Consider the following 27883-nt stretch of genomic DNA (forward strand, 5'->3'; position numbering starts at 1 on the left):
AGCTGGTTCCTAGGTGGAGCTGCCGGGACTCAGGCTGGCGCTGCACAGACAGCAGCCTCACCTGCAGCCCCGCAGCACCAGCTCCTCTGCGAGTCCTTGGAGCCCTGGGGCTGTCGTTTCTCTGTTATATTTTTGAAGCATTTGAGAACGGTAGAAATCAGTCGATTTTTACTAACATTGGAACAGAAATCATTTGGGCGTCTCCGTCATCTAGTTCTTGTTAGCTAGTGGAGCGACGTTCAGCATTTGGCTCTCAGACCCTCTCGGGGGAGGGTCTCGAGGTCTCTTCTCCCCGGCACGTAGTCAAGTTCAACCTTTAAGGACGTTTATACCTAGCAGCATCGATGCGGTTTGAAGTAATCAAAAAAATATAATTGTTAGCATCTTTCAGATATTAACATTTTGTTATTATTGTAATAGCTTTAAAAATGTGGGGCCGGCGCTGTGGTGTAGCGGGTAAAACTGCTGCCTGCAGTGCTGGCATCCCATATGGGCGCCGGTTCAAGTCCCGGCTGCTCCACTTCCGATCCAGCTCTCTACTATGGCTGGGCAATCAGTAGAGATGGCCCAAGCACTTGGGTCCCTGAACCCACTGCTGGTGGCTCCTGGCTTTGGATTGGCGCAGCTCCGGCCGTTGTGGCCAATTGGGGAGTGAACCAGTGGATGGAAAACCTCTCTCTCTCTGCCTCTCCTTCTGTATCTGTGTAACTCTGACTTTCTAGTAAAATGGATAGCTCTTTAAAAATGTACTCAGTGGAATCTATAAACCGTAGTAGTTTGATGCTTAGAATTAACTACTGAAGGGGCCAGCACTATGGCGTAGTGGGTAAAGCTACCGCCTGCAGTGCCAGCATCCCACATGGCTGCCGGTTTGAGTCCCAGCTGCTCTACTTCTGATCCAGCTCCATGCTATGGCCTGGGAAAGCAGTAGAAGGTGGCCCGAGTCCTTGGGCCCCTGCTATCTCCATGGGAGACCCGGAAGAAGCTCCTGGCTCCTGGCTTCGGATTGGTGCAGCTCCAGCTGTTGTGGCCAACTGGGGAGTGAACCAGCGGGTAGAATACCTCTCCCTCTCTCTGCCTCTGTTCTCTGTGACTTTGCCTTTCAAATAAAATAAATAATACTTAAAAAATAATTAGCTACTGGCTGGCGCCGCGGCTCACTAGGCTAACCCTCCACCTGCGGTGCCAGCACCCCGGGTTCTAGTCCCAGTCGGGGTGCCGGTTCTGTCCCGGTTGCTCCTCTTCCAGTCCAGCTCTCTGCGGTGGCCTGGAGGGGACAGTGGAGGATGGCCCAAGTGCTTGGGCCCTGCACCCGCATGGGAGACCAGGAGGAAGCACCTGGCTCCTGGCTTTGGATCGGCCGCAACGCGCCGGCTGTGGCAGCCATTTGGGAGGTGAACCAATGGAAAAAGGAAGACCTTTCTCTCTGTCTCTCTCTCACTGTCTAACTCTGCCAGTCCAAAAAACAAACAAACAAAAAAACCCACACACACACAAAAATACACCATGCATCATAAGTAATAACTCGGTTAAACACAGAAATCGAATTCTTGGAAACGTCCCTTCGCTACATCGGGGTGACATTTTCCCCCAGTTAAATTATCCATGGAGAAAGCTTACTTATTGCTGGAGTGGGACAGGCTTGGAATCAGCTTTGGTCCTTCTCATTTTTGCAGGTGCATCCCAAGAAACTTCGTTCATTTCCGAAGTTCTTGGAAAGTGGAGGGAGAGTTTGTGACGACTGTCACCCAGTGTTCAGGGTCTCAGGCACTACAGCTTCTGTTGCTGATCCTGACAGAAGGGAAGATGTGACGGGGACGGGTCTGGGGACAAGGGCGAGAGGGATGTGCTGTTCTCTGACGCCTGTGTCCTGCTCCCACAGAGACCATGATGGGCTCCCCGCCGGCCGCCAGCGAGCTCCCGCAGCCACAGCCACAGGCCCTGCACTACGCCCTGGCTAATGCCCAGCAGGTGCAGATCCACCAGATCGGAGAGGACGGACAGGTCCAAGTAGTATGTACCTTCTCGCTGATGCGCCGAGGCTGGGCGGGGGCTGTGCGGTGGGCTGCCGTGGGGACCACCAGTTTTTACTGAGTTTCTGAAGCACACGGTCGTCTGGGGGAGGTGAAAGTAACCATGGCCGTGAGCGTGGGGGAGGGGCCTTGTGATGCAAGGACAGCAGCCGCGTCCTCGGGCCCCTTGTGGCTTGTCCCCTGCCCTGAGAAGCACCATCTGCGTTTCTCCATTCGGGAGCTCAGTAGAAGCTGCTTGAGAGCCCTGAGGGAAGAGAAAGTGATTTTGTCCTGGGCTCCGTGGGGAGCCGGCGGCCTTCGTGTCTGTGCTGCATCTCCCGTGGGCTGGATCAGCGTGACTGCCCCAGGGAGGCCACGCGCCTGCCTTCCTCTTGGCAGTCCTCCTGTGCTGGCAGATGTGCGGCCTGCCCTCTGGTCGGCGCAGCAGATCCTCCGCGGACGGCGGTCCCCGTGGTCCCGCGTGCAGACGGCAAGAAGTGGGGGGGCAGCGTTCTCTGGCAGCCTCACTGGGAGCCAGAGGTGCTGGGGGCGGGGGGCATCCTGTGCCTTGGAGCCGGGGCTGACCAGGACAGGGTGCCTCTGCTGCAAGCTGACCCCTTGTCCCTGCAGGCACTGCGTCCTGCACCTGCTTGCGGGACAGGGGCTTCCTGAGACGCTGAGCAGTGCTTTTACGTGGCTTTTCCCCTCTTCCCTAGGAGACGGAGCAGTTATGAGTCAGGATTTAATGGGCTTATTAAACTTAATGGACATTCACAAAGGCAGCGGCTCTCCTCTTGTTAGAAGGAAAGTTCTTTGAAAGAGTCCCAGAGTAGATAACTTTGACACAGAGTTTACATACACGTAGGGAAGTGTAAGCAGTAGGACAGCCTACGTACTGTGAGGTCCATTTCACCAGTTGTAAGAATTTTAAGTAAGATGTTGAGTCTCCACTTCATTTTCATCTGGTTTACAGGGATGATCTGGCTGTGTCAGTACAACATAAACCGTCCTAGTTGGGTTCTTTGATTCTTTATTAGTGTTTGCTCGAGTTATTCGGGCGCTCGTGTGCGTGCTCCTCTGACTGGAAACCCTTGCCTGACCTGCTTTCAGGGTGGCTGCACACGCAGCCCCTGCCCTGGCCCTGTCGCTGCCCGTGAGAGCCCCAAACTCTGGGGTTCCCCTGGGTTTGTAGTTGCACCCAGTGGAAAGTGTGATGTAGAAGATTTGTCACTCTGATTCTCTGTGGTTCGTGTTCTGGCCTTGACTTGTCCAGTGACATCTAAAGATCGGGCACTCGTCCTTGCCCGTCACTCCTGTAGGAGTCGCTGTGGAGCGTGTGTGTCTGTTGGGTCCTAGAGAGGTGGTCCCGGAAGCTGGGGCCCCACCCCACCTTGTACTCCCTAGGGTCCCGGAGGCTGGGGCCCCGCCCCACCTTGCACTCCCTAGGGTCCCGGAAGCTGGGGCCCCACCCCACCTTGCACTCCCTAGGGTCCCGGAAGCTGGGGCCTCACCCCTGCCTTGCACTCCCTAGGGTCCCGGAGGCTGGGGCCTCACCCCTGCCTGCACTCCCTAGGGTCCCGGAGGCTGGGGCCCCACCCCTGCCTTGCACTCCCTGGGGTCCCAGAGGCTGGGGCCCCACCCCTGCCTGCACTCCCTAGGGTCCCGGAGGCTGGGGCCTCACCCCTGCCTGCACTCCCTAGGGTCCCGGAGGCTGGGGCCCCACCCCTGCCTGCACTCCCTAGGGTCCCGGAGGCTGGGGCCTCACCCCACCTTGCACTCCCTAGGGTCCCGGAGGCTGGGGCCTCACCCCTGCCTGCACTCCCTAGGGTCCCGGAGGCTGGGGCCCCACCCCTGCCTGCACTCCCTAGGGTCCCGGAGGCTGGGGCCTCACCCCACCTTGCACTCCCTAGGGTCCTGGAGGCTGGGGCCTCACCCCTGCCTGCACTCCCTAGGGTCCCGGAGGCTGGGGCCCCACCCCTGCCTTGCACTCCCTGGGGTCCCAGAGGCTGGGGCCCCACCCCTGCCTGCACTCCCTAGGGTCCCGGAGGCTGGGGCCTCACCCCACCTTGCACTCCCTAGGGTCCTGGAGGCTGGGGCCTCACCCCTGCCTGCATTCCCTAGGGTCCCGGAGGCTGGGGCCTCACCCCACCTTGCACTCCCTAGGGTCCTGGAGGCTGGGGCCTCACCCCTGCCTGCACTCCCTAGGGTCCCGGAGGCTGGGGCCCCACCCCTGCCTGCACTCCCTAGGGTCCCGGAGGCTGGGGCCTCACCCCTGCCTGCACTCCCTATGGTCCCGGAGGCTGGGGCCCCACCCCTGCCTGCACTCCCTATGGTCCCGGAGGCTGGGGCCCCACCCCTGCCTGCACTCCCTAGGGTCCCGGAGGCTGGGGCCCCACCCCTGCCTGCACTCCCTAGGGTCCCGGAGGCTGGGGCCCCACCCCACCTTGCACTCCCTAGGGTCCCGGAAGCTGGGGCCTCACCCCTGCCTTGCACTCCCTAGGGTCCCAGAGGCTGGGGCCTCACCCCTGCCTGCACTCCCTAGGGTCCCGGAGGCTGGGGCCCCACCCCTGCCTGCACTCCCTATGGTCCCGGAGGCTGGGGCCCCACCCCTGCCTGCACTCCCTATGGTCCCGGAGGCTGGGGCCCCACCCCTGCCTGCACTCCCTAGAGTCCTGGAGGCTGGGGCCTCACCCCTGCCTGCACTCCCTAGGGTCCCGGAGGCTGGGGCCTCACCCCTGCCTGCACTCCCTAGGGTCCCGGAGGCTGGGGCCTCACCCCTGCCTGCACTCCCTAGGGTCCCGGAGGCTGGGGCCTCACCCCTGCCTGCACTCCCTAGGGTCCCGGAGGCTGGGGCCTCACCCCTGCCTGCACTCCCTAGGGTCCCGGAGGCTGGGGCCCCACCCCTGCCTACACTCCCTATGGTCCCGGAGGCTGGGGCCCCACCCCTGCCTGCACTCCCTAGGGTCCTGGAGGCTGGGGCCTCACCCCTGCCTGCACTCCCTAGGATCCTGGAGGCTGGGGCCCCACCCCTGCCTGCACTCCCTAGGGTCCCAGAGGCTGGGGCCCCACCCCTGCCTGCACTCCCTGGGGTCCCGGAGGCTGGGGCCCCACCCCTGCCTGCACTCCCTGGGGTCTGCTGCCGTTCTGGAGCAGGTAATCCAGAACCTTCCAGAAGACATCGCTGTGTCTTTGTTCTTGTTTCTCTTCTGATGCTCCTTGGTGTCCTCTCTTGCGGATCCCACAGGGTCACCTCCACATCGCCCAGGTGCCTCAAGGGGAGCAGGTGCAGATCACGCAGGACAGTGAGGTGAGTCCTCGGAGGTGACCGACAGCCGGCCTCCTGGGAGTCCTCTGGGGGAGAGCGTGCGGCGAGGGTGGCCGTGCTGTGGGACACTGGTCCAGCTCTGGCGGCAGCTTTGGTTGGGCAGATTGGGTGCTGGGGGGGCGGGGGGGGCGTTGGCTGGGCTGCCTGGTGTGGGAAGCCACTGAGACCGGGCCAGGTGTTGGGATCACGGCAGAAGCAGAGCAGCCGGAGGCCCTGCCTGCGAGGACCCAGGTGTGCCTGGACGATCGTGGCTCCGTCAGCAGTGGGGCTAAGGTGGTGTGCCTCAGCACCAGGCCACGAGGCTCCCGGGAGAGGGCTGGCCAGGCCGCTGTGAGGGCAGTGCCTACAGAGCGTCCTGGCGGGAGGAGAGAAGCGGAAGGGTGGTGGGGGTGGGCAGGTCTGGTGAGGGCTGTAGTCAGGTGTCCATAAGCATAGGTGTCCATAAACGTGTAGCCCAGTGAGAGAGAAGAAGAGAGCCCAGTATGGCTGCAGCGTGCGAAGGACGAGGGAGCTAGGGCAGCTCAGAGGAGGTCCTGGGAGGCAGGGAGCACGAGGCTGGAGGGGGAGGCCCATGGAGGGCACTGGGGACAGGTGGTGCAGGTTCTGCAGGAAGCGTCAGACAGGAGCCGTGGGGCGGTGGGGCAGAGTGGGCATGGGGCCCACCCGTGGTGGAGCTGGGAGTCAGGGCCAGGCTGTGCTTAGAGTGCAGCCGAGCACAGGACGCCGCAGTATCGGAGCGGGGGCGGCTTCTCCGCACTCTGGGGGCCTGGGGGCCGCAGAACCCCCCCTCTGAGCAGAGGGGAAGCTGACGGGACAGTGAGGGCAAAGCAAGCCGCCTTGCTGTTGTGTGGCTGCTGGGCTTCTGTGGGCGGCTTCTTGAGTTCCAGTTTTTCACTGTTGGTTTTGTTCTTGTTTTTTAGTTATCAGAACTGAACCTGTCTTGTATACGTAATTCAGTATTTTTGTTTCCATTAGGAATTGAATAGAATAAATTAGAAGAAATTGCTGCTGAGTTTAATGATTACCCTGTGATAAGTTAGAATATGCGGTCTTGTTATGACGAGTGCTTACCTGGTTTGTCTAAAATGCAGTGTTTTGCTGGAGAGAGACAGGCATGCGTATGGGTCTCCTGGGGGGTGAGTCCGTGAGGCGCGTGCTGGTGTCGGCATTTGTGCTGCTGTGAGCTGTGCCAGCGGCAGGAAGGTGGATGTCGCCAACGTCCCCGCCGGGACCTCTCTGTCCCCATGTTGTGTTTCTTGTCCCTCAAAATCGACTCAGAAACTGGAAAAAGTGGGAGGGGGATTTGTTTTTAGGATGGGGTGAGGGGAACGGGTACGAAGTTGGAACTGCTTCGTTTTTTACAAGAAAGAGTAGTTCCTAGAGACCCGGCTTCCGCATTGCATTTGCAGTTCTTACTCCACGAGGGGCCCAAGTCGTGCAGACTTGGTGGCTGTCTGGTGGCTCCCAGATGGCCCGGGGCAGGTCCTGCCCGAGCAGACGTGGTGTCCGTCCCCTTCCTGATTCTTCTTCTCCTTTCCCTGCAGGGCAATCTGCAGATCCACCACGTGGGCCAGGACGGGCAGGTGAGTCCGAGTGTCCTCTCGCTTCCACAGCCCAGGCACTGCGTTGCCCGAATGACAGCAGCTCTTCGAGGAGGGAGCGGGGAGTGAGGAAGAGTGGCCTCGCGCCTGGTGGCCCTGCTCACGGGGCCTCACTCCCTGTGGCCTCGCTCCTGGTGGCCACTCAGGTGCCTGGAGGACGCGGAGGGGGGGCCAGGGCTCATCTTCTCCGTTGGACGTCACGTGGCTTTGCCTCGTGGAGGACACTCCCAGCCTTGTCACTGGTCCCTGCACGTTTTCTGGTGTTGTGGTTTGCACAGAGCCATGTGTTCGAGTAAGGTGGGTTTTGTCCTGGTCTGTTGCTGTCAAACTCAAACCACTTGCATTTCTTCTGGTCTGAAACCAGACGGGCAGACGTGCCGGGAGGGGTCTCCACAGTGTGTGCCGGCTGTGAGGCGTCCAGGGGGTTGCTGCCCAGGGCGGGGTGAAACTGCTGGTTTGCAGGGTTTGTTTTTCCTGCCCTTTGGAAGGCAGGTTCCGTCGCGGGGACTGGTGCTGCCTCTGGACCGTCACTGGTGTCTGGATGGTCTTCCTTTCCTTTCATAAAACCTGACCTAGGAACGTGGTGGCGCGCTTGCTCAAGACATACTACTCCCTGTCCCCCAAATCGAGTGTTCTGCCCTTTGGAAAGCCCACGTGTGCCCTTTTATCATTGGCCAAGCCCTGCAGAGGTCTTCCTAGGTACCCGGGGCATCCTGGCAATGAGAGTGTTCACAGAATAGGGGGCCCCAGGGGCCGGGCACACCCCGGAGGCCCCTCAGGAAGGGGCTGCCGACCCCAAGAATTAGTATCCACCCGGGTTGCCTGGTTTCAAAGTTGCTTCAAAATGCACGTGAGGTTCCAGTCTGGTATTCCTGCAGCAGTGTCTGCGTCGAAACAGGAGCTAGCTCTTGGGCTGGGGCCCAGAGCGCGAGGCGTGCGGAGCTGAGAGCTCACGGTGGTTCTCCGGCGCCTGTGCCGTCTTGGCGAGGTCGCCATGGGGCCGGCAGCAGCCGGTTCTTCACCTCCCTCCCGGGGCGGCCACAGGTGGTGTCTCAAGTCTGTTTCATTGGTTTCCTGGTTTGTGTTTACACCTGGAGTGGAAATCGCCCCAGAGAACATGCAGCTAGGCTGGCACTGTGACCTTGATTTTCCATTCCTGTCCATTTCTATCTCTGTTCCTAGACACCGTGAGTGTTGTGCTCGCGGTTGGGACTGTAGAGCAGCCCAGCTGGGTGTGCGCCAGAGGTGCCGCGTGCTGCGGCGGCCTCGTGTCCAGGGGAGGCCCTCAGCACTCGTGGTACAGTGTGGGGCCTCTTCCTGACGGGGCTCCTTCCCAGGCATGGCCGCCGCCATGCCGGGCACAGGGACCCTCCTCCAGTGTCCTGCCAAGGGACCTCAGTGCAGGCCGGGCCAGCGCTCGTGCCCTGGGCAGAGCTCTGTGTGGGAGCTGCTGCTTTCCAGAGAGCGCCACCGCGATTGCGGAGGCCGCCTGTGTTCACGTGGCGCTGCACACGCACACCTGTCTGATCTTCCGTCTGTGGAAATCTGTGTTGACGCCACCCTCCAGCCGCTTCTCGTTGCTGTTACGTTGCCACGCTCCTGCAGCTGTGGGGCTGACGGAGCAGCACAGGCCCGGCTCCCCGTGCCCTCGAGACACTGGTGTCTGTGGATCCAGGGCTCTTTCCCACCAGCAGATGTGACGTTCCCCAGTGCCGCAGGCCACAGCTGTCCCCTGTGCCAGAGCCCCTGCCCATCCTGGGGTCGGATTTGGAGACTGCAGCTCAGGTTTATGGGGGAGGGGCTTATGACCACCTTGACATGGGGTTAGAGGTCATTTTGCTAAAGACATACGTGATGGCCTTTGTTGAGTTCCCAGATCCCTGAGGTGGGTGGGACGGCTCTGCTGTAGGGCGGAGACCTCCAGGAGGTGGGCCTCCAAATCCAGGGCAGCAAAGGGTGAGGTTGAGGTGGCTGTCCCCGACCCTAGTGTGCCCAGCCTCATGGGGAGGTCCCGTGGGAGGGTGAGCACACCAGTGTTGAAGGGGCAGCAGTGGCCACAAGGGCCTGGGAGAGCCCACGGCCAGGTGGAGGTGTCAGTGTGGGAGAAAGTGGCCACCATGACAGGTGTGGGGAGCACGGCCGCGTGGCGCCGCCCCTCCACCCCCAAACAGCCCCTCCAGCTCTGGAGCCCCCAGGAGTGCTCCCTCTTGGCCACCCAGCCCTGTGGTCTCTGGGCTCCTGCCCTGTGCCGTTTGGCTGTGCTGACCAGCTCCTGCCCCAAGGTCCTGCCTGCCTTTGCCGTTCATGGGGACACCGGCACGTCTCAGAACCTGCCAGCCCGTGGCGCTGCTGCTGGCAGAGGGCGAGGAGCAGCAGGGTCCCAGGGACAGTGAGATTCAGACTGCAGCTGGCTCTTGTGAGCCTCCCTGGTGTCTGCAACTTGTGTGCTGTGTGCCTCGCGGGAGCGCGGCCCAGGGCTGGCCGGCCCAGGCTCAGCCTTCTCCTGGCCTGTCTCCGGCCTCCGGTGCAGCACCGTTGTGCGCACGTGGGCACCGCTCCCTCCCAGCTTCAGCCAGGCACAGCCTTTCGCAGCCTTCGCAGGCCACTGGTCTAGGGGAGGCCAGGGAGCCGCACTTGTTCCCAGTGGAAGCTGCTCATGGGCTTCGGCGAGGCAGGTCCTACGGTAACGGGTGGGCCTGTGCCCAGCCTCCGGCTGCTCCATGCCTCTGCGGGCTGTGCTCCGGCTGGTTCTTGCTGTTCAGAGCCGAGCTCTGCAGAGTTGCACAAATTGAACTGATGGCACTGTGCTGATGGCCTTGTCCTCCTCCTCCAGTGCTGTGTTCCCTGTGTGTCTTCTTGTTGCTCCGTGGATGCCCTGAGGGTGCGTCGGGGATGGCACGAGTGTGGGGTGCTTGCCGGGGGGACAGACTGCCTTTGTGGTTCCCTTGTGGAGCTGCAAACCCCGCAGGAGAGAGCATGGGCTTCGTGCAGGAAATCGTGTGAGGATCTGGGCCCCAGAGAGCCTAGGGACAGCGGGGACTGTGGGAGGCAGCCGGCGGGGAGCTGCTGTGTAGAGCGGCCGAGCCCCACGTGCACAAGCTGTCTCGGGGTGCTGCTCTCCACAGGCGGTGTTAGGTGTAGTAGGATTTCAATGCTGTGTGGGTTTTCAGAAGCCTCTGAAAGAGGGGGAGCATTCTCAGGAGTTAGGAGCCTGGGAGACTCAGGGTTGTAGCGGGGTGGGTGACACCCCTCCCGCGTACATTTTATTTATTGTAAAGATGATTTGTTTGAAAGAGTTACGGGGCGGGGGAATTGATCTGCATCTACTGGTTTACTCCCCAGATGTCCACAGTGGTACAAATAGTGCGGCCATCCGCTGCTGCTTTCCCAGGCCATAGCAGGGAGCCGGACTGGAAGTGGCGCAGCCGGGTCTTGAACCTGTGCCCATATGAGATGGCAGCACTGCAGACAGTGGCTTAACCCACTGCGCCTCGGGGGCAGCACTTGTCTGTCTGTTTTTTAAGAGCTTGTAGTTCTAAGCTGTTGAAGTTAAATAATTTTTAAACATTCACAGCGAGGTGGTATTTATGTTGGAAGTACTGGTATGCTTTGCCTCATGTTTGGTAAAGCAAACGATGGTTTTCTTGAATTATATTAGAAAACTGTAAAAAACAATCATCAAAGCTTAAAAAACTGTTAAGGCATTTGGCCTTCTTTTCAGTGTACTTCTCAGGGCTTTTAGTCAGACCTGGCAGCTGAGGGTGATGGACGTCCCTTCCGTGTTGTGACCCGTCCCAGCAGCACGTTGGTTGGGTGCTGTGCTTCCTGTTGATGGCTGCTTCTGTTGGAGGTGAGGTTGGTGGAGGGACTGGCCCTGTGCAGCCCCTCCTATTTCTCTGTGCCGTGGTCTTGCTCATGGGCAGATCTGGGGAGGAAAGGAGCCAGTTCCAGGAAGGTTTCACCAACAGCAGTTCTGTGTCAGGGAGGCCTTGATGGGCGTAGCCCGGGGCTGTCAGGGCAGCTGGACCGGCAGCAGGAGGCGTTCTGTTCTGGAGCCTCTGGGTGCTTTGGGCCCATGCATTGCACCTGGCTCACATGTTCACTGCGATCAGAAAAGGAGGTCGACCGCAGAGCAGATCTTTTGAGGGAGACCCGGTGGTGGGCTGAGAGTGGTCAGTGAGGTCAGTGTGTCCTGCTGGGGGTGACCTCACTAATTGGTGTGGGGGTGGCAGGAGCACCTGCCTCACGCCGGGTGGTTCCTCCGAGTCCTGAGGCCTGCCCGGCGCTCTGCCTGGTCTGGGAGGTGCTGCACAGGTGTTGTTTGTTCAGCATCTCTGTGGGTGACTGGCATTCGAGGGGTGAGTGGACAGTAGTGGGCTCTGGGCTGGAGAAGTTTTCACCCTGCGTGCTGCGAAGCAGCGACCTCCCTGGACTGTACCCCTTTGAGATTCCTGATGGAGACCAGCAGGGCTGGCTGCGTTCAGGGGTGTGTGTGTGTGTGTGTGTGTGTTTGAATTTCAGAGATGTAAGTTAAAAAGCTATGTCCTTGAAGATGTTAATTAATTAGGATAGGAAATAATTCTGCTTCTTGTTAGGATGATCACCATGACTTAACCTTTTAAAGCCAGCAGGTCACCTGAGCCATCAGTGCACAGCAATTTCCAGTTGAAATTTAGCTTTTCACAGTGAGTTAAACGTTTGTAAAGAAATACCAAATGGGGCCGGTGCCGTGGCGCAGTAGGTTAATCCTCCGCCTGCGGCGCCGGCATCCATATGGGTGCCAGTTCTAGTCCCGGCTGCTCCTCTTCCAGTCCAGCTCTCTGCTGTGGCCCGAGAGAGCAGTGGAGGATGGCCCACGTCCTGGGGCCCTGCACCCGCATGGGAGACCAGGAGGAAGCTCCTGGCTTCTGGCTTCAGATTGGCGCAGCTCTAGTCGTTGCGGCCATTTGGGGAGTGAACCAACAGATGGAAGACTTTTCTCTGCGTCTCTCCCTCTGTAACTCTACCTCTCAAATAAATAAATAAAATCTTAAAAAAAAAGACAGACAGACAGACAGACCAAATGGGGCCCGCGCTGTGGTGCAGCAGGTTGAACCGTGGCCTGTAGCGCCGACATCCCATGTAGGCTCTGATTTAGTCCCAGCTGCTCCCTGCTGATGCTCCTGGGAAAGCAGCAGTGTCCCAAGTCTCTGGGCCACAGGCAGAGGCTCAGCCCATGAGGCCACAGTGCCGGCCCAGATGTGTACCTCTTGACAGGTGCCTTTGGGCGTTTTGTGTCACCTGTTAGTCGGTGTGCAGCCAGTGTCCCGCAGCCCCGTGCGCTGGATTCTGAATCCAGCCAGGCGACCCGTGACGAGTGAGTGGGATCCAGTTGTGTAAAGGCGTCGTTGGGTCTGTGAAGCGTGGCTGAAGGTGTGGTTTCCAGAGCGAGTGGTCATGGCTGCAGGTGTCCAGCTTCATTGTAGCATTGTCAGCACAAGGACATCTCGTGCTCCACCAGAGTCATGATGAATGCTCTTGCCTTACATCCCCCTTGCAAGAGTCTGGGTTTGTTGGAGTCAGCGGTGGTCTTTCTGCTCTCCGTGCTGTCGCCTGAGCTGCAGCCAAGTGGCGGCTCACCCACCTGGCCCACAGCTGGCAGCTCAGCCGTTGCCTGGCGCCGTGGCACTCTCTGCGCAGGTTCCCACCTGGCGTGCGTAGCGGGTCTCACAGCAGGGTGTCGGGTTCCCAGGCTGTAGACCCTGCAGTCCTGCACAGAACCCTCCGTTTCCTCGAAGGGTGGCCAGCGTCTCCGTGTGTGTGGACTCCGAGCTCCTTCAAGTCTGGGCCTGCGTGCTGGCCTGGTGCAGGAAGTGAAGTGGCCTCAGGGGAGACCGCTGTGGCCAGCTAGCCAGTGTGTTTCCACAGGGACAGGGGGCTGGGGCTTAGTGCAGCAGCTCCACGGGCGCGATCTTGGGGACAGCAGCCCCTTGTCTGGCGTGAGAGTGCACGTTGGGGATTCAAGATGTCACTTCGTCAGATCCCTTTTCAGAATCTTTTCCATGAAATGTGGCCTTCTAAACCCAGCTGGGAAGAGCATTAGAAGAGATGGGAGATGGCCAGCATTTTGTGTGTACTATTTCTTGGCGAGGGTGAGGAGAAGGGGTGGGTGTGTGGCGTGGCCTCCCGTGTTCCCAGGGGGCTGTGGGGCCCTTGAGTGGTTTGCCACAGGAGGGAGGGTCATGCTGACGTCACAGCACGCCATGTGGCTTCACCTGTCCCGTGTTGCTGCGTGCTGTGCTGTCCAGGGGTGCCATCCCGCACGGGAAGCCCTGCCCTGCCCAGAGATGGGGAAGTGACGGTTGTGGCCGCAGAAGCTCAGCGTGAGTGTGGTGGTGACTGGTTTTCGAGAACTGTCCTAGGACGGTCACAGGGCCCTGTCGCGCTCTTGCTGCCTGGACAAGGAAGCTTGGACTCGGTGGGCCCGGCCCAGGCCAGGGGAGAGTTGGGCCCCCTTGGACAGCATCTCTGGGCCTTGGGAGGAGGCAGACCCTGGGAGGCACAGGACCGCCAGAGTGTCTCCCACTGCGGCTGCCTCTCCTGTCCCCTCACCTGGGCCGGCACGTGCAGCAGGAGTGACTGCTCGTGGCTCCTTGTCTGCTCTGGGCGACGGGAGAGGCGGCCTCACCAGGACCGACTGCTTGGCAACAGTGGATCCCTTTCAGGGCCAGCATTTTGTCCCTGTCCATGTTTAACATAGACGGGTCCTTCAGGTCAGGCAGGACCCCAGAAGCTGGACAGCAGTTTGCTTAGGAGCGATGGTCTCAGTTTTGTAGAGAACCTGGTGAGGTTGCTTGAACAGTGGTGTTAGCTGAGGTTGACGTGGGTTTCTAGTAAGTTCCGGGAGACGCCTCTGGGACCAGCCACACCACACGCTGGCCACGGTGCTTAGTTCCATGTCAGTCTGACCTCAGATAGTGCGCGGGGGGGCGGGGGGGGGTGGTCAGCTTTGTGAATGAAAGGCTGTTTTGATTAAATTTGTTATTTTCAATACACCTAAAAGGGGGAAGTTTATTAACGCTGGGTTACTTTGTTTGTTGACATAGCTGGTGTAGTGGACATCGTCTCGCCGTGCCCAGTGTGGTGGGCACAGTACGTCCCAGTGTGTAGTGACTGGGAGTTGAGTGAGTGGAATCGGTATCTGCCGGAGACCAGCTCCAGCCAGTCCAGGGCCCAGGGTGTGCGAGGTGCCGGCGCTCGAAGAAATGAGAGACACAGCAAGGCTGGCGGCGCGGCTCTGGTCCTCGAGCCCCGGGCTTCATTGTGAAGTAATAGGTCACAAAACGATTGTTTCTTCTTACAGTCACAAGTCTGCTGGCCACGTTCATCTAGTGGCGATTTCTTTTGTTTTCAGGGGCACATTCAGAGCATGGGTTGCTGTCACAGAGATAGCGGGCTGCCCACACCAGCCAAGGCAGCTGGAACAGCTACAACAGTGCCTTCCTAATGTAATCTTTACCAGAAGCCCAAGGTCAGAGCAGGCAAGCAGGCCCTTTAAATGGGTCCCCTCTTTGCAGTTCTCTCTGTAACAGCTTCTTTGTTGTGCTTATTTAAGGTTCACGGAGACCTGTCCTGCAGTTTTGACATCCTGACCATTGCTGTATTTGTAGCACATATTGATTTAAAGCTTTAATCACATTGATTCTTGCTTAGTGGCCAGTATATACCAGGGAGCCTGTTGCCTTTTAATTCTTACCCACAAACAGCTCAACTTTGCGTAAAGCATTAACCTCTTCTCCAACACAAACATTCTGCTTGATTAAAATTCTGCAAAGCAGTGGACATCCTGGGGGCTGTGAGACTAAGCGCTCTCCCCTACAGTGAGGAATACAGCAGTCAAGAACTTTTCTGTCACCATCTTTCTTTATTTTTTAAGTTTATTTTTATCTACTTGAAAGGCAGAGAGAGAGAGAGAGAGAATTTCCTTCTGCTGGCTCACTCCCCAAATGCCTGTGACAGCTGAGACTGGGCCAGGCCGGAGCCGGGAACCAGAGCCAGGAACACCGGGTCTCCCACGGGGGGGCGAGGACCCGAGGACATGGGCTTCCATCTGCCTTCCCAGGTGCATTGGCAGGGAGCTGCATCAGAAGCGGAGGAACCGGGACCTGCGCCGGCACTGCGGGGTGGAGGAACCGGGACCTGCGCCGGCACTGCGGGGTGGAGGAACCGGGAGCTGCGCCGGCGCTGCGGGGTGGGCTGTCAGTGGCCTGCCCGTCGCCGTCTTCTCAGTGGGTCTGTGTTCTCACGGGTGGGTCTCGTGGGTCTCGTAGCCAGATGTGGGATTCGATGCTGCCGTGGCCCAGCCTGCACTCCATGCTGCAACTGCCTCTGGATAGCCAAGCAGCTGGTGACAGAGAGGATTCTGGGAGGAGGGCCGTTGGCGGAGCTGCTGTTGCAGGGAAACCCGGTCCTCAGAAGTGCCGAGTAACTGAGTAGAGAGAGCGATCTCCCCCGGCTGTTCACTCCCCCGATGTCTGCAGCTCCCTGTCGGGACCAAGCTGAAGCCAGGAGCCAGGAACTGTGTCCAGGTCTCCCACGTATGTAGTGGAGGCCCAAGTTCTTGGGCCAGCTTCCGCTGCTTTCCCAGGCACATTAGCTGAAACTGGGCCAGAAGCAGAGCTGGGACTCAGCTTTCCCGTGTGGGGTGCTGGCACTGCCCGCCGCGGCTTCTTCCCCGTGCCACAGCACTGGCGCTCTCCTCGTGCTGTGCAGGCACAGAGGCACTGCAGGGCCAGTGGCTCCCCTTATTCTGACGTCTGGGGAGACTCCCTGATGGGGCGATCAGGGTTTGCAAGCAGTTGGTCAAGTCCACTGCCGTCTGCTTTACTTGTCCTCCAAGGATTTGTCTTCTGAAAGTGACGTCACGCCCTGGGTTGGAGAGAAACTGTAATGTACGTATGTATGAGCAGTCGTGTGTGCGTGCACATGTGCCAGTGTGCTCTGTGCGTGTGTGCCCGTGTGCTCTCTGTGTGTGTGCATGTGTGCCAGTGTGCCCTTGTGCTATGTGTGTACACGCACATGTACCAGTGTGCTCTGTGTGTGTGCCCGTGTGCTCCGTGTGTGTGCACATGTGCCAGTGTGCTCCGTGTGCGTGCACATGTGCCCGTGTGCTCTGTGTGTGTGTGCACGTGTGCCAGTGTGCCGTGAGTTGTGCCTGGGCTGCACGTGTGCTTCAGGAATGCTGTGTGTGTGCACACACATGTGCCAGTGTGCTGTGTGTATGTGCGTGTGCTCCGTGTGCGTGCACATGTACCAGTGTGCTCTGTGTGTGTGCCCGTGTGCTCTGTGTGTGCGTGCACATGTGCCAGTGTGCTGTGTGTATGTGCGTGTGCTCCATGTGCGTGCACATGTGCCCGTGTGCTCTGTGTGTGTGTGCATGTGTGCCAGTGTGCCGTGAGTTGTGCCTGGGCTGCACGTGTGCTTCAGGAACGCTGTGTGTGTGCACTTAAGAACACATTGAATTGGTAGCTGCTGTGTATGGTTGTACATGACATGCATGGAGAGTTGGACAGATAGAGGCATTGAGTGTAAAATATGGACCATTGCTTAATGTTGATTCCCAACAGAAATCAAACCAGAAGTTTTCCAAGTGACCACAGACTGATTTTAATTATTTTCATTTTATTTCAAAGTCTAAGTGATGCAGAAAGAGTAAGTGAAAGAGTGAGAGAGAGAGAGAACCTTCCATCTACTAGTTCACTCCCCAGAGAGAGAGAGAGAGAGAGAGAACCTCCCGTCTGCTAGTGCACTCCCCAGAGAGAGAGAGAGAGAGAGAGAACCTCCCGTCTGCTAGTGCACTCCCCAGAGAGAGAGAGAGAGAGAACCTCCCGTCTGCTAGTGCACTCCCCAGAGAGAGAGAGAGAGAGAACCTCCCGTCTGCTAGTGCACTCCCCAGAGAGAGAACCTCCCGTCTGCTAGTGCACTCCCCGTCTGCTAGTGCACGCCCATACTCCTGCAGCAGCCAGCGCTGGGCCAGGCTGGGCGCAGGCGCCCAGGACAGCCTGGGTGTCCCGCGGTGGCCTAAGCACTCCAGCCGTCACCGCTGCGTTGCAGGAGGCTGCGTCAGACCTGGAGTCGGGACTTGGTCCGAGGCTCTGATACGGTGACGGGGTCGGAACCACGTGCCAGGCGTTCACCCCACACTGATCGTGCGCCCCGTTGGGTGTTGCTGTTCTACTTAAAGGGCCAGGTCACCAGGGTGAGGGACATTCTGTGAACAACCCTCACAGCGTGGGGGAGCTCTGACAGCAGTGGGCTTCGACCCAGCAAACCCGTTGTAACTTGGAAACGCACTGCACACTGCCGCCTGCTGGGCACCCTCGACGGCCAGCTCAGGGCACGCACGTGAGCCTGTGTTTGGGGGAAGGCGCAGCACTGAGCCTGTTGTAGGTGAGTCCTGTGCTGACAGTGCAGAGCGGAGTGATGGCGCGGCCAAGCCATCACCATGGTGACGTTGCAGTCGGGACTGGAAGCTTCCTGAGTCCAGGCCCTGTGTATGGTAACTTGAAGATGGAAGGCCTCTGGAGAGCAGTGCAAGGGCAGCAGGCCAGGACCAGGGGCCACACACGGGGCACCTTCCCAGGAGAGCCAGGACCAGGGGCCACACACGGGGCACCTTCCCAGGAGAGCCAGGACCAGGGTCCCCTGCCCACACACGGGGCACCTTCCCAGGAGAGCCAGGACCAGGGGCCACACACGGGGCACCTTCCCAGGAGAGCCAGGACCGGGGCCCACACACGGGGCACCTTCCCAGGAGAGCCAGGACCAGGGGCCACACACGGGGCACCTTCCCAGGAGAGCCAGGACCAGGGGCCACACACGGGGCACCTTCCCAGGAGAGCCAGGACCAGGGCCCCCTGCCCACACACGGGGCACCTTCCCAGGAGAGCCAGGACCAGGGGCCACACACAGGGCACCTTCCCAGGAGAGCCAGGACCAGGGGCCACACACGGGGCACCTTCCCAGGAGAGCCAGGACCAGGGTCCCCTGCCCACACACGGGGCACCTTCCTAGGAGAGCCAGGACCAGGGTCCCCTGCCCACACATGGGGCATCTTCCCAGGAGAGCCAGGACCAGGGACCCCCTGCCCCCACACGGGGCACCTTCCCAGGAGAGCCAGGACCAGGGTCCCCTGCCCACACACGGGGCACCTTCCCAGGAGAGCCAGGACCAGGGGCCCACACACGGGGCACCTTCCCAGGAGAGCCAGGACCAGGGGCCACACACGGGGCACCTTCCCAGGAGAGCCAGGACTAGGTGCCCCCCGCCCCCCCTCCCACACGGGGCACCTTCCCAGGAGAGCCAGGACCAGGGGCCACACATGGGGCACCTTCCCAGGAGAGCCAGGACCAGGGGCCCCCTGCCCACACACGGGGCACCTTCCCAGGAGAGCCAGGACCAGGGACCCCCTGCCCACACACGGGGCACCTTCCCAGGAGAGCCAGGACCAGGGGCCACACACGGGGCACCTTCCCAGGAGAGCCAGGACCAGGGCCCACACACGGGGCACCTTCCCAGGAGAGCCAGGACCAGGGCCCCCTGCCCACACACGGGGCACCTTCCCAGGAGAGCCAGGACCAGGGCCCACACACGGGGCACCTTCCCAGGAGAGCCAGGACCAGGGCCCCCTGCCCACACACGGGGCACCTTCCCAGGAGAGCCAGGACCAGGGGCCCACACACGGGGCACCTTCCCAGGAGAGCCAGGACCAGGGGCCACACACGGGGCACCTTCCCAGGAGAGCCAGGACCAGGGGCCACACACGGGGCACCTTCCCAGGAGAGCCAGGACCAGGGGCCACACACGGGGCACCTTCCCAGGAGAGCCAGGACCAGGGGCCACACACGGGGCACCTTCCCAGGAGAGCCAGGACCAGGGGCCACACACGGGGCACCTTCCCAGGAGAGCCAGGACCAGGGGCCCACACACGGGGCACCTTCCCAGGAGAGCCAGGACCAGGGGCCACACACGGGGCACCTTCCCAGGAGAGCCAGGACCAGGGACCCCCTGCCCACACACGGGGCACCTTCCCAGGAGAGCCAGGACCGGGGCCCACACACGGGGCACCTTCCCAGGAGAGCCAGGACCAGGGACCCCCTGCCCACACACGGGGCACCTTCCCAGGAGAGCCAGGACCAGGGGCCACACACAGGGCACCTTCCCAGGAGAGCCAGGACCAGGGGCCCCTGCCCACACACGGGGCACCTTCCTAGGAGAGCCAGGACCAGGGGCCCCTGCCCACACACGGGGCACCTTCCCAGGAGAGCCGGGACCAGGGGCCCACACACGGGGCACCTTCCCAGGAGAGCCAGGACCAGGGGCCCACACACGGGGCACCTTCCCAGGAGAGCCAGGACCAGGGGCCACACACGGGGCACCTTCCCAGGAGAGCCAGGACCAGGGGCCCACACACGGGGCACCTTCCCAGGAGAGCCAGGACCAGGGGCCCACACACGGGGCACCTTCCCAGGAGAGCCAGGGCCCCCTGCCCACACACGGGGCACCTTCCCAGGAGAGCCAGGACCAGGGTCCCCTGCCCACACATGGAGCACCTTCCCAGGAGAGCCAGGACCAGGGGCCCACACACGGGGCACCTTCCCAGGAGAGCCAGGACCAGGGGCCCACACACGCTGCACCTTCCCAGGAGAGCCGGGACCAGGGGCCCACACACGGGGCACCTTCCCAGGAGAGCCGGGACCAGGGGCCCACACACGGGGCACCTTCCCAGGAGAGCCAGGACCAGGGGCCCCTGCCCACACACGGAGCACCTTCCCAGGAGAGCCAGGACCAGGGGCCCCCATGCCGGGGGTGGTGGCTGTTGAGAGAGGCAGGAACACAAGATCCCTCTCCAGAGCTCCCAGGAGCCTCGTCGGGTGCGAGTGTCCAGACAGCTGCTGCTGACCAGGCCTGCCTGGGAGTTTTGCTGGACTGAGGAGGAGAAAGTTGGCTCTTACCGGCATAACTCGTTGACGAGCCCTTTTAAAAGTGCTGGCTTCCTTTTGAGGGGCGCTCCCTGGGCACCTGCAGAGCTGCTGGGACACACGTGTGCTTCGGTGGCCGGCGACAGGGCTTCAGCCGGGAGAAGAGCCGGCAGCCATCAGCTGAGTCATAGCCTCGAGCGGTTTTCCTGCCGTAACAAAAGCTGAAGTAATTTTCATGTCGTGAAGAGAAAATTATTTTCTCTCTCTCTCTCAAGATTTATTGATTTATTTGAAACAGTTCGAGAGAGAGATCTTCCATCTGCTAGTTCCCTTTTCAAATGGCCACAATGACCAGGACCAGGCCAGGCTGAAGCCAGGAGCGTCTTCCAGGTCTCCCATGGGGGTGCAGGGGTCCGAGGACTTGGGCCGTCTTCCGCTGCTTTCCCAGGCCACGGCAGGGAGCCGGGCTGGTTAGAAATCTGTGCCGAGGGCTCCGCAGTGCTCCCAGGAGAGCCTGCAGGCACCGAGAGGGGCTCGGCATTTGTTTGACACCCGTCTGTTCCCTGGAACGGCCGCTCCGGCCTGGGCCAGGGCTGTGCTGACCGTTGGGGGGAGACCCCTGGCTGCCCGGCTGAGTGGGAAGGGAGCAAGGTACCTGCGAGCCCTCAGGATGTTCTCAAGAGCGGAAGCACGCAAAGTGTCAGCCCAGGGCTGTGTGCTGCCTGCCCTGCACAGGGAGGGCAGTGTGGGCCGCGGCGTGGGGGGGGCACGTCAGTCCCCGTTCTTGGGCGCCAGCCGAGCCCTGGCCTGGCAGTGGTGCTGTGCGGGCTTCCCCGCAGCGCTGGGTTCGGTAGGACGTCGGCGCCCCTCCATCACAGTGGACACACGGTAGCTTTGCTCCCATGCCGGGCGTTTTCCAAAGAGCCACGAGAAGCAGTGGTGCGAGGAGGTGGCCCTGGGAGGGAGGTGGGCTGTGCTCTCGTTGTCTCGGCTGCAGCTGGCGACACTTGTGGTCACTGGTGGGTGTCTTGCACCTTGAGGCTGTGAGATCCGGGCAGCCTGCCGCCCCACCCCAGGGGCCTCTGAGCGGTGCTGGGGGGGTGCGCTGCCATCACTGCTGTGGTCATTGAACAGTCTTTTACTTCCTTGCCCCTTCCACTGCCTGCCCCCCCCCCCCAGCTCAGACCTGCCCCCCCCCGGCTCAGACTGCCCACCCCAGCTCAGACCTGCCCCCCCCAGCTCAGACTGCCCACCCCAGCTCAGACCTGCCCACCCCAGCTCAGACCTGCCCCCCCCAGCTCAGACCTGCCCCCCCCAGCTCAGACTGCCCACCCCAGCTCAGACCTGCCCACCCCAGCTCAGACCTGCCCCCCCCAGCTCAGACTGCCCCCCCAGCTCAGACCTGCCCACCCCAGCTCAGACTGCCCACCCCAGCTCAGACCTGCCCAACCCAGCTCAGACTGCCCCCCCAGCTCAGACCTGCCCACCCCAGCTCAGACTGCCCCCCCAGCTCAGACTGCCCCCCCAGCTCAGACTGCCCACCCCAGCTCAGACTGCCCACCCCAACTCAGACCTGCCCACCCCAGCTCAGACTGCCCACCCCAGCTCAGACTGCCCCCCCCAGCTCAGACTGCCCACCCCAGCTCAGACCTGCCCCCCCAGCTCAGACTGCCCCCCCAGCTCAGACCTGCCCACCCCAGCTCAGACCTGCCCACCCCAGCTCAGACTGCCCCCCCAGCTCAGACTGCCCCCCCCAGCTCAGACTGCCCACCCCAACTCAGACCTGCCCACCCCAGCTCAGACTGCCCACCCCAGCTCAGACCTGCCCCCCCCCCAGCTCAGACCTGCCCACCCCAGCTCAGACTGCCCACCCCAGCTCAGACTGCCCACCCCAGCTCAGACCTGCAGGGCCTGGGAGGACACGGGGTCCTTGGGTTGGGCTTTGCCTTACTGAACCTTCACCTCCCCACCCAGCCCCACTCAGCCAGAAGGTTCAGATCTGTTCCCAGGAATGTGCCCCATTTGGAGTGTGTGTGTGTGTGTTTAAGTGTGTGGGGGGGGTGTGCGTGTGCATATGGGGGTGTGTGTGAACAGGTCTCTCCAGGCTTCCGGTTTTGCCTTACTGTATTCCTTAGGTTTTCTGCCTTCTCCCCAGATTGTCACCTGCGGTTCATGCTCTGACTCTGGGAGCCACAAGGCACCCAAGGGGAGATGTGCCTGTGGGTCTCCTGGGGTCCTCTGGGCTCTAGCTCTGGCTCTAGGCCTGGTGGCCGTGCGGCATGTCCTCGCTACCTGTGGGGTCCTCTCTGAGGTGCCACGCCCGCTTGCCCTCAGCAGCTCTGTGGAGTCTGTGCCGTCTCTTGGTCCAGGCTCGACAGGCAGCACCGGCACCAGCTCGGCTCCATGTGCTGCTGTCCCTGGCCAGTCTGGTTTATGAAGTATTGAGATGGAATCCAGGGAGGCACAGTGGCTTCCCCTCTGTGAGTTCAGAAGGAGGTTGTGTGTGACCCGTGGCTCTTGGCACCGCTGTGCAGGTGCAGGACAGAGGTCAGGCTGTCGGACCCCCCAGGCACCTCTTTTCTCGTGGTGAGGTGGCCACTCTTGGAATGCACGTCTGTGTTTGTGAAGCTCGCCGTTGTTATGTGGGCCGCGTCACCCCAGCAGGCTGGGTTCAGAAGTGAGGGAGCGGCAGCCCTGGCCCTCTGCTCCGTGTCCTGGCCGCACAGTGAGCAGCGCGGCGTCCTCTGTGCAGGGTGCCGCTGGGCCTGCTCTGTTTGTGTTTCATCCGGTGGATTCTCGGTCGGATCCAGAATTCTACATCTGAACAGTTCTGAGAAGTCCTTGGGCTTCTTGCATTTACTTTGGGTTTTGCATCAGTTTTTCGTGATCTCAGCTGGGTATTAAAAAGAGTTTTGGAATTGGCTGCAGATCGAGGAAAACCAGATGGGTGAGCGCCAAAACATCGTGCTTTCAGACCCAGAATTCCCTTAGTAGGCGGCTTCGCATTCAAGCTTCCTGCCACGTCCCTGTTGTCTGGAAATAATTGGGAGGAAACCCTCACACCCTCCGAGTGCAGCCAGCAAAGGGCCCTGGCTGCAGCGGTCGCTCGCGTGACAGCGTGTGCAGCCTGTGGGGCGCCTGCTCAGGTTCAGACGCAGGCCATCTGGAGTGGTGCTGCTGGCTGCTGGCCCGGGCGTGGGGCCTCAGCCTGGCCAGCTGCAGGTCTCCCCTGAGCCTGCACGGTGGCCCTGATGAGCACAGAAACCAGCAGGCTGGAGGAGGGGTTGCGAGTTCATTGTCGGGAGGGAAGTGGACGTTGACCCACATGTCACACGCCATGGCCTTTGTCAGACTTGGTCTTCGCTTCCTGGTACTGGGGCTGAGCTGCCTCCCGAGCAGGGAGCACCTGACCAGGGTTCTGATCCCTCGTCTGGGACCTGTGCTGACCCAGGCGTGGGAGCTGACCAGGTGCGGTCCTCAGCGTGTTGTCACTACAGTGACGTACCCGAGGCAGCTAACTTCATGAAGAGAAGTCTGTTTTGGCTTGCAGCCTTGGAAGTTCAAGTCCAGGATCAGCAGCCCCGTTGGTTTGGCCTCTGGTGCGGGCAGTGGAGTGCTGGGAAGGCGGGGAGCAGAGAGGCCGCCGCCTCAGGCCAGGTGCTGCTACTAGGTGAGGTTTACGCCCCGCTCAGCACTGGCTGTGACTCGGACGTGGTTGTCTGCGTGGGTTTAGGAGCCAGGTCGTGTTCACATCATTGCAAGGTTTGTAACCAGTTTAAAATCCAGGCCAGGCCGGCAGTGGCTATGCCTTGAGGAGCCGTCAGCCCGCAGCAGGCTGTTGTGTGACGGGTGGGTGTGCAGTCCGTTTCTCTCGTACCCTGGTGGAGGATGACCTGCCCACAGGCTGACGGGGTCTCAGAGGGAGGACCTATCCTGCAGGGTCCTGGGCTGCGGAGTGTCCGACGGCCCAGCTGCTGCTCTATCCGTGCCTGGCCTGCACTCTTGTAAAATTGAACGTTTATTGTTTGTTCTTACATACTTGAAAGGCGGAGCAGCAGAGAGAAAGATCATTGCTGGGTGGCCCCAAGTGGCCCACCATAGCCAGGAGTGGGTCAGGCCAACTCCGGGACCCTGGAGCTCTGCCTGGGTCTCCTGTGCGGGTGGCAGGCGCTGGAGTCGCATGCTGCTGCCTTGCGGGGAGCTGGGCAGAAGTAGAGTAGCTGGGACTTGAATTGGTGGTCCTGTTCTGGGGTTCCACAGGTCTCCCCTCCTGGTCGTGGTCCCGTTCTGGGGGTTCCACAGGTCTCCCTCCTGGTCATGGTCCTGTTCTGGGGGTTCCACAGGTCTCCCCTCCTGGTCATGGTCCCGTTCTGGGGGTTCCACAGGTCTCCCTCCTGGTCGTGGTCCCGTTCTGGGGTTCCACAGGTCTCCCTCCCTGGTCGTGGTCCTGTTCTGGGGGTTCCACAGGTCTCCCTTCCTGGTCATGGTCCTGTTCTGGGGTTCCACAGGTCTCCCTTCCTGGTCGTGGTCCTGTTCTGGGGTTCCACAGGTCTCCCTCCTGGTCATGGTCCTGTTCTGGGGTTCCACAGGTCTCTCTCCCTGGTCATGGTCCTGTTCTGGGGTTCCACAGGTCTCCCCTCCTGGTCGTGGTCCTGTTCTGGGGTTCCACATGTCTCCCTCCTGGTCATGGTCCTGTTCTGGGGTTCCACAGGTCTCCCTCCTGGTCATGGTCCCGTTCTGGGGGTTCCACAGGTCTCCCTCCTGGTCGTGGTCCCGTTCTGGGTGTTCCACAGGTCTCCCTCCCTGGTCGTGGTCCTGTTCTGGGGTTCCACAGGTCTCCCTCCTGGTCATGGTCCTGTTCTGGGGTTCCACAGGTCTCCCTCCTGGTCGTGGTCCCGTTCTGGGGTTCCACAGGTCTCCCTCCTGGTCGTGGTCCTGTTCTGGGGGTTCCACAGGTCTCCCTCCTGGTCATGGTCCTGTTCTGGGGTTCCACAGGTCTCCCTCCTGGTCATGGTCCTGTTCTGGGGTTCCACAGGTCTCCCTCCTGGTCATGGTCCTGTTCTGGGGTTCCACAGGTCTCCCTCCTGGTCGTGGTCCTGTTCTGGGGTTCCACAGGTCTCCCCTCCTGGTCGTGGTCCTGTTCTGGGGGTTCCACAGGTCTCCCCTCCTGGTCGTGGTCCCGTTCTGGGGTTCCACAGGTCTCCCTCCTGGTCATGGTCCTGTTCTGGGGGTTCCACAGGTCTCCCCTCCTGGTCGTGGTCCCGTTCTGGGGTTCCACAGGTCTCCCCTCCTGGTCGTGGTCCCGTTCTGGGGTTCCACAGGTCTCCCTCCTGGTCATGGTCCTGTTCTGGGGGTTCCACAGGTCTCCCCTCCTGGTCGTGGTCCTGTTCTGGGGGTTCCACAGGTCTCCCCTCCTGGTCGTGGTCCCGTTCTGGGGTTCCACAGGTCTCCCTCCTGGTCATGGTCCTGTTCTGGGGGTTCCACAGGTCTCCCCTCCTGGTCGTGGTCCCGTTCTGGGGTTCCACAGGTCTCCCCTCCTGGTCGTGGTCCCGTTCTGGGGTTCCACAGGTCTCCCTCCTGGTCATGGTCCTGTTCTGGGGTTCCACAGGTCTCCCTCCTGGTCATGGTCCTGTTCTGGGGGTTCCACAGGTCTCCCCTCCTGGTCGTGGTCCAGTTCTGGGGGTTCCACAGGTCTCCCCTCCTGGTCGTGGTCCCGTTCTGGGGTTCCACAGGTCTCCCTCCTGGTCATGGTCCTGTTCTGGGGTTCCACAGGTCTCCCCTCCTGGTCGTGGTCCTGTTCTGGGGGTTCCACAGGTCTCCCCTCCTGGTCGTGGTCCCGTTCTGGGGTTCCACAGGTCTCCCCTCCTGGTCGTGGTCCTGTTCTGGGGGTTCCACAGGTCTCCCCTCCTGGTCGTGGTCCTGTTCTGGGGTTCCACAGGTCTCCCTCCTGGTCATGGTCCCGTTCTGGGGGTTCCACAGGTCTCCCTCCTGGTCGTGGTCCCGTTCTGGGTGTTCCACAGGTCTCCCTCCTGGTCATGGTCCTGTTCTGGGGTTCCACAGGTCTCCCTCCTGGTCATGGTCCTGTTCTGGGGTTCCACAGGTCTCCCTCCTGGTCGTGGTCCTGTTCTGGGGTTCCACAGGTCTCCCTCCTGGTCGTGGTCCTGTTCTGGGGTTCCACATGTCTCCCTCCTGGTCGTCGTCCCGTTCTGGGGGTTCCACAGGTCTCCCTTCCTGGTCATGGTCCTGTTCTGGGGTTCCACAGGTCTCCCTCCTGGTCATGGTCCTGTTCTGGGGTTCCACAGGTCTCCCTCCTGGTCATGGTCCTGTTCTGGGGTTCCACAGGTCTCCCTCCTGGTCGTGGTCCTGTTCTGGGGTTCCACAGGTCTCCCCTCCTGGTCGTGGTCCTGTTCTGGGGGTTCCACAGGTCTCCCCTCCTGGTCGTGGTCCTGTTCTGGGGTTCCACAGGTCTCCCTCCTGGTCATGGTCCTGTTCTGGGGTTCCACAGGTCTCCCTCCTGGTCGTGGTCCTGTTCTGGGGTTCCACAGGTCTCCCCTCCTGGTCGTGGTCCTGTTCTGGGGGTTCCACAGGTCTCCCCTCCTGGTCGTGGTCCCGTTCTGGGGTTCCACAGGTCTCCCTCCTGGTCATGGTCCTGTTCTGGGGTTCCACAGGTCTCCCTCCTGGTCGTGGTCCTGTTCTGGGGTTCCACAGGTCTCCCCTCCTGGTCGTGGTCCTGTTCTGGGGGTTCCACAGGTCTCCCCTCCTGGTCGTGGTCCCGTTCTGGGGTTCCACAGGTCTCCCTCCTGGTCATGGTCCTGTTCTGGGTGTTCCACAGGTCTCCCCTCCTGGTCGTGGTCCCGTTCTGGGGTTCCACAGGTCTCCCTCCTGGTCATGGTCCTGTTCTGGGGGTTCCACAGGTCTCCCCTCCTGGTCGTGGTCCTGTTCTGGGGGTTCCACAGGTCTCCCCTCCTGGTCGTGGTCCCGTTCTGGGGTTCCACAGGTCTCCCTCCTGGTCATGGTCCTGTTCTGGGGGTTCCACAGGTCTCCCCTCCTGGTCGTGGTCCTGTTCTGGGGGTTCCACAGGTCTCCCCTCCTGGTCGTGGTCCCGTTCTGGGGTTCCACAGGTCTCCCTCCTGGTCATGGTCCTGTTCTGGGGTTCCACAGGTCTCCCTCCTGGTCATGGTCCTGTTCTGGGGTTCCACAGGTCTCCCTCCTGGTCGTGGTCCTGTTCTGGGGTTCCACAGGTCTCCCTCCTGGTCGTGGTCCTGTTCTGGGGTTCCACATGTCTCCCTCCTGGTCGTCGTCCCGTTCTGGGGGTTCCACAGGTCTCCCTTCCTGGTCATGGTCCTGTTCTGGGGTTCCACAGGTCTCCCTCCTGGTCGTGATCCCGTTCTGGGGGTTCCACAGGTCTCCCTCCTGGTCGTGGTCCCGTTCTGGGGGTTCCACAGGGAAATGCCTGCCAAGAGCCGTGCCCTCCCATGTTGGTGTCGGTGCTCCGCAGGGCGCGAGGGCGTGGTGCGGCCACCTTAGCGGGGTTGCAGCCTGCGTGCCCTCCGCCAGGGCCTCTTGTACGTGGCCAGCATCCCCTGCAGTGGCCGAGGCACCAGCAGACTGCCGTGGAGAACTGCCCCTGCCTGCATGCTGGCAGTCGGGAGCCTGAGGCCGGGGAGGAGTCATAGTTAAGTGAGTTTTCACTCATTCCTGAGATGCTTATCACAACCAAACCAAGAAGGAAAGCTGAGAACTCCGGACTGGAGGGACTCCCGGGTGAGAGCGGTGTTTTCTTTACTTCACCCGCGTCGGCAGCTGCAGATGGAGACCTGAGGTTCCAGTCCGCGCACAGCTCACGGGACAGGCCGTCTTGCTGGCAGCGACGGGCAAGTCCGTGTGAGGCGCCGTGAGATGCCCTCCGTTTGCCGGGGCGGTGAATCTGCCCCAAGCTGTGTACAGGCAGAGCCTTCTCGGCAGTGAGCCCCCAGTTCCATGCAG

At 61.1% G+C, this 27883-nt stretch overlaps 1 protein-coding gene across 10 annotated transcripts in view; it reads left to right on the plus strand.

The window, feature by feature from the left end:
• The window catches only part of BANP (BTG3 associated nuclear protein), a 111992-nt gene that overhangs the window by 70170 nt on the left and 13939 nt on the right, over positions 1-27883 (plus strand). For 5 of the 10 annotated variants that reach the window (XM_062176911.1, XM_062176913.1, XM_062176917.1 and 2 more), the window contains 3 exons: positions 1883-2013; positions 5248-5319; positions 6882-6920. In XM_062176911.1, coding sequence (XP_062032895.1) covers positions 1883-2013; positions 5248-5319; positions 6882-6920 — 242 coding nt within the window. The remainder of the gene's footprint in view (positions 1-1882; positions 2014-5247; positions 5320-6881; positions 6921-27883) is intronic. The other 5 variants (XM_062176912.1, XM_062176914.1, XM_062176918.1 and 2 more) reach the window with 1 other exon arrangement.

This window comes from Lepus europaeus, chromosome 19, assembly GCF_033115175.1.
Source record: "Lepus europaeus isolate LE1 chromosome 19, mLepTim1.pri, whole genome shotgun sequence".
Taxonomy (NCBI): Eukaryota; Metazoa; Chordata; class Mammalia; order Lagomorpha; family Leporidae; genus Lepus; species Lepus europaeus.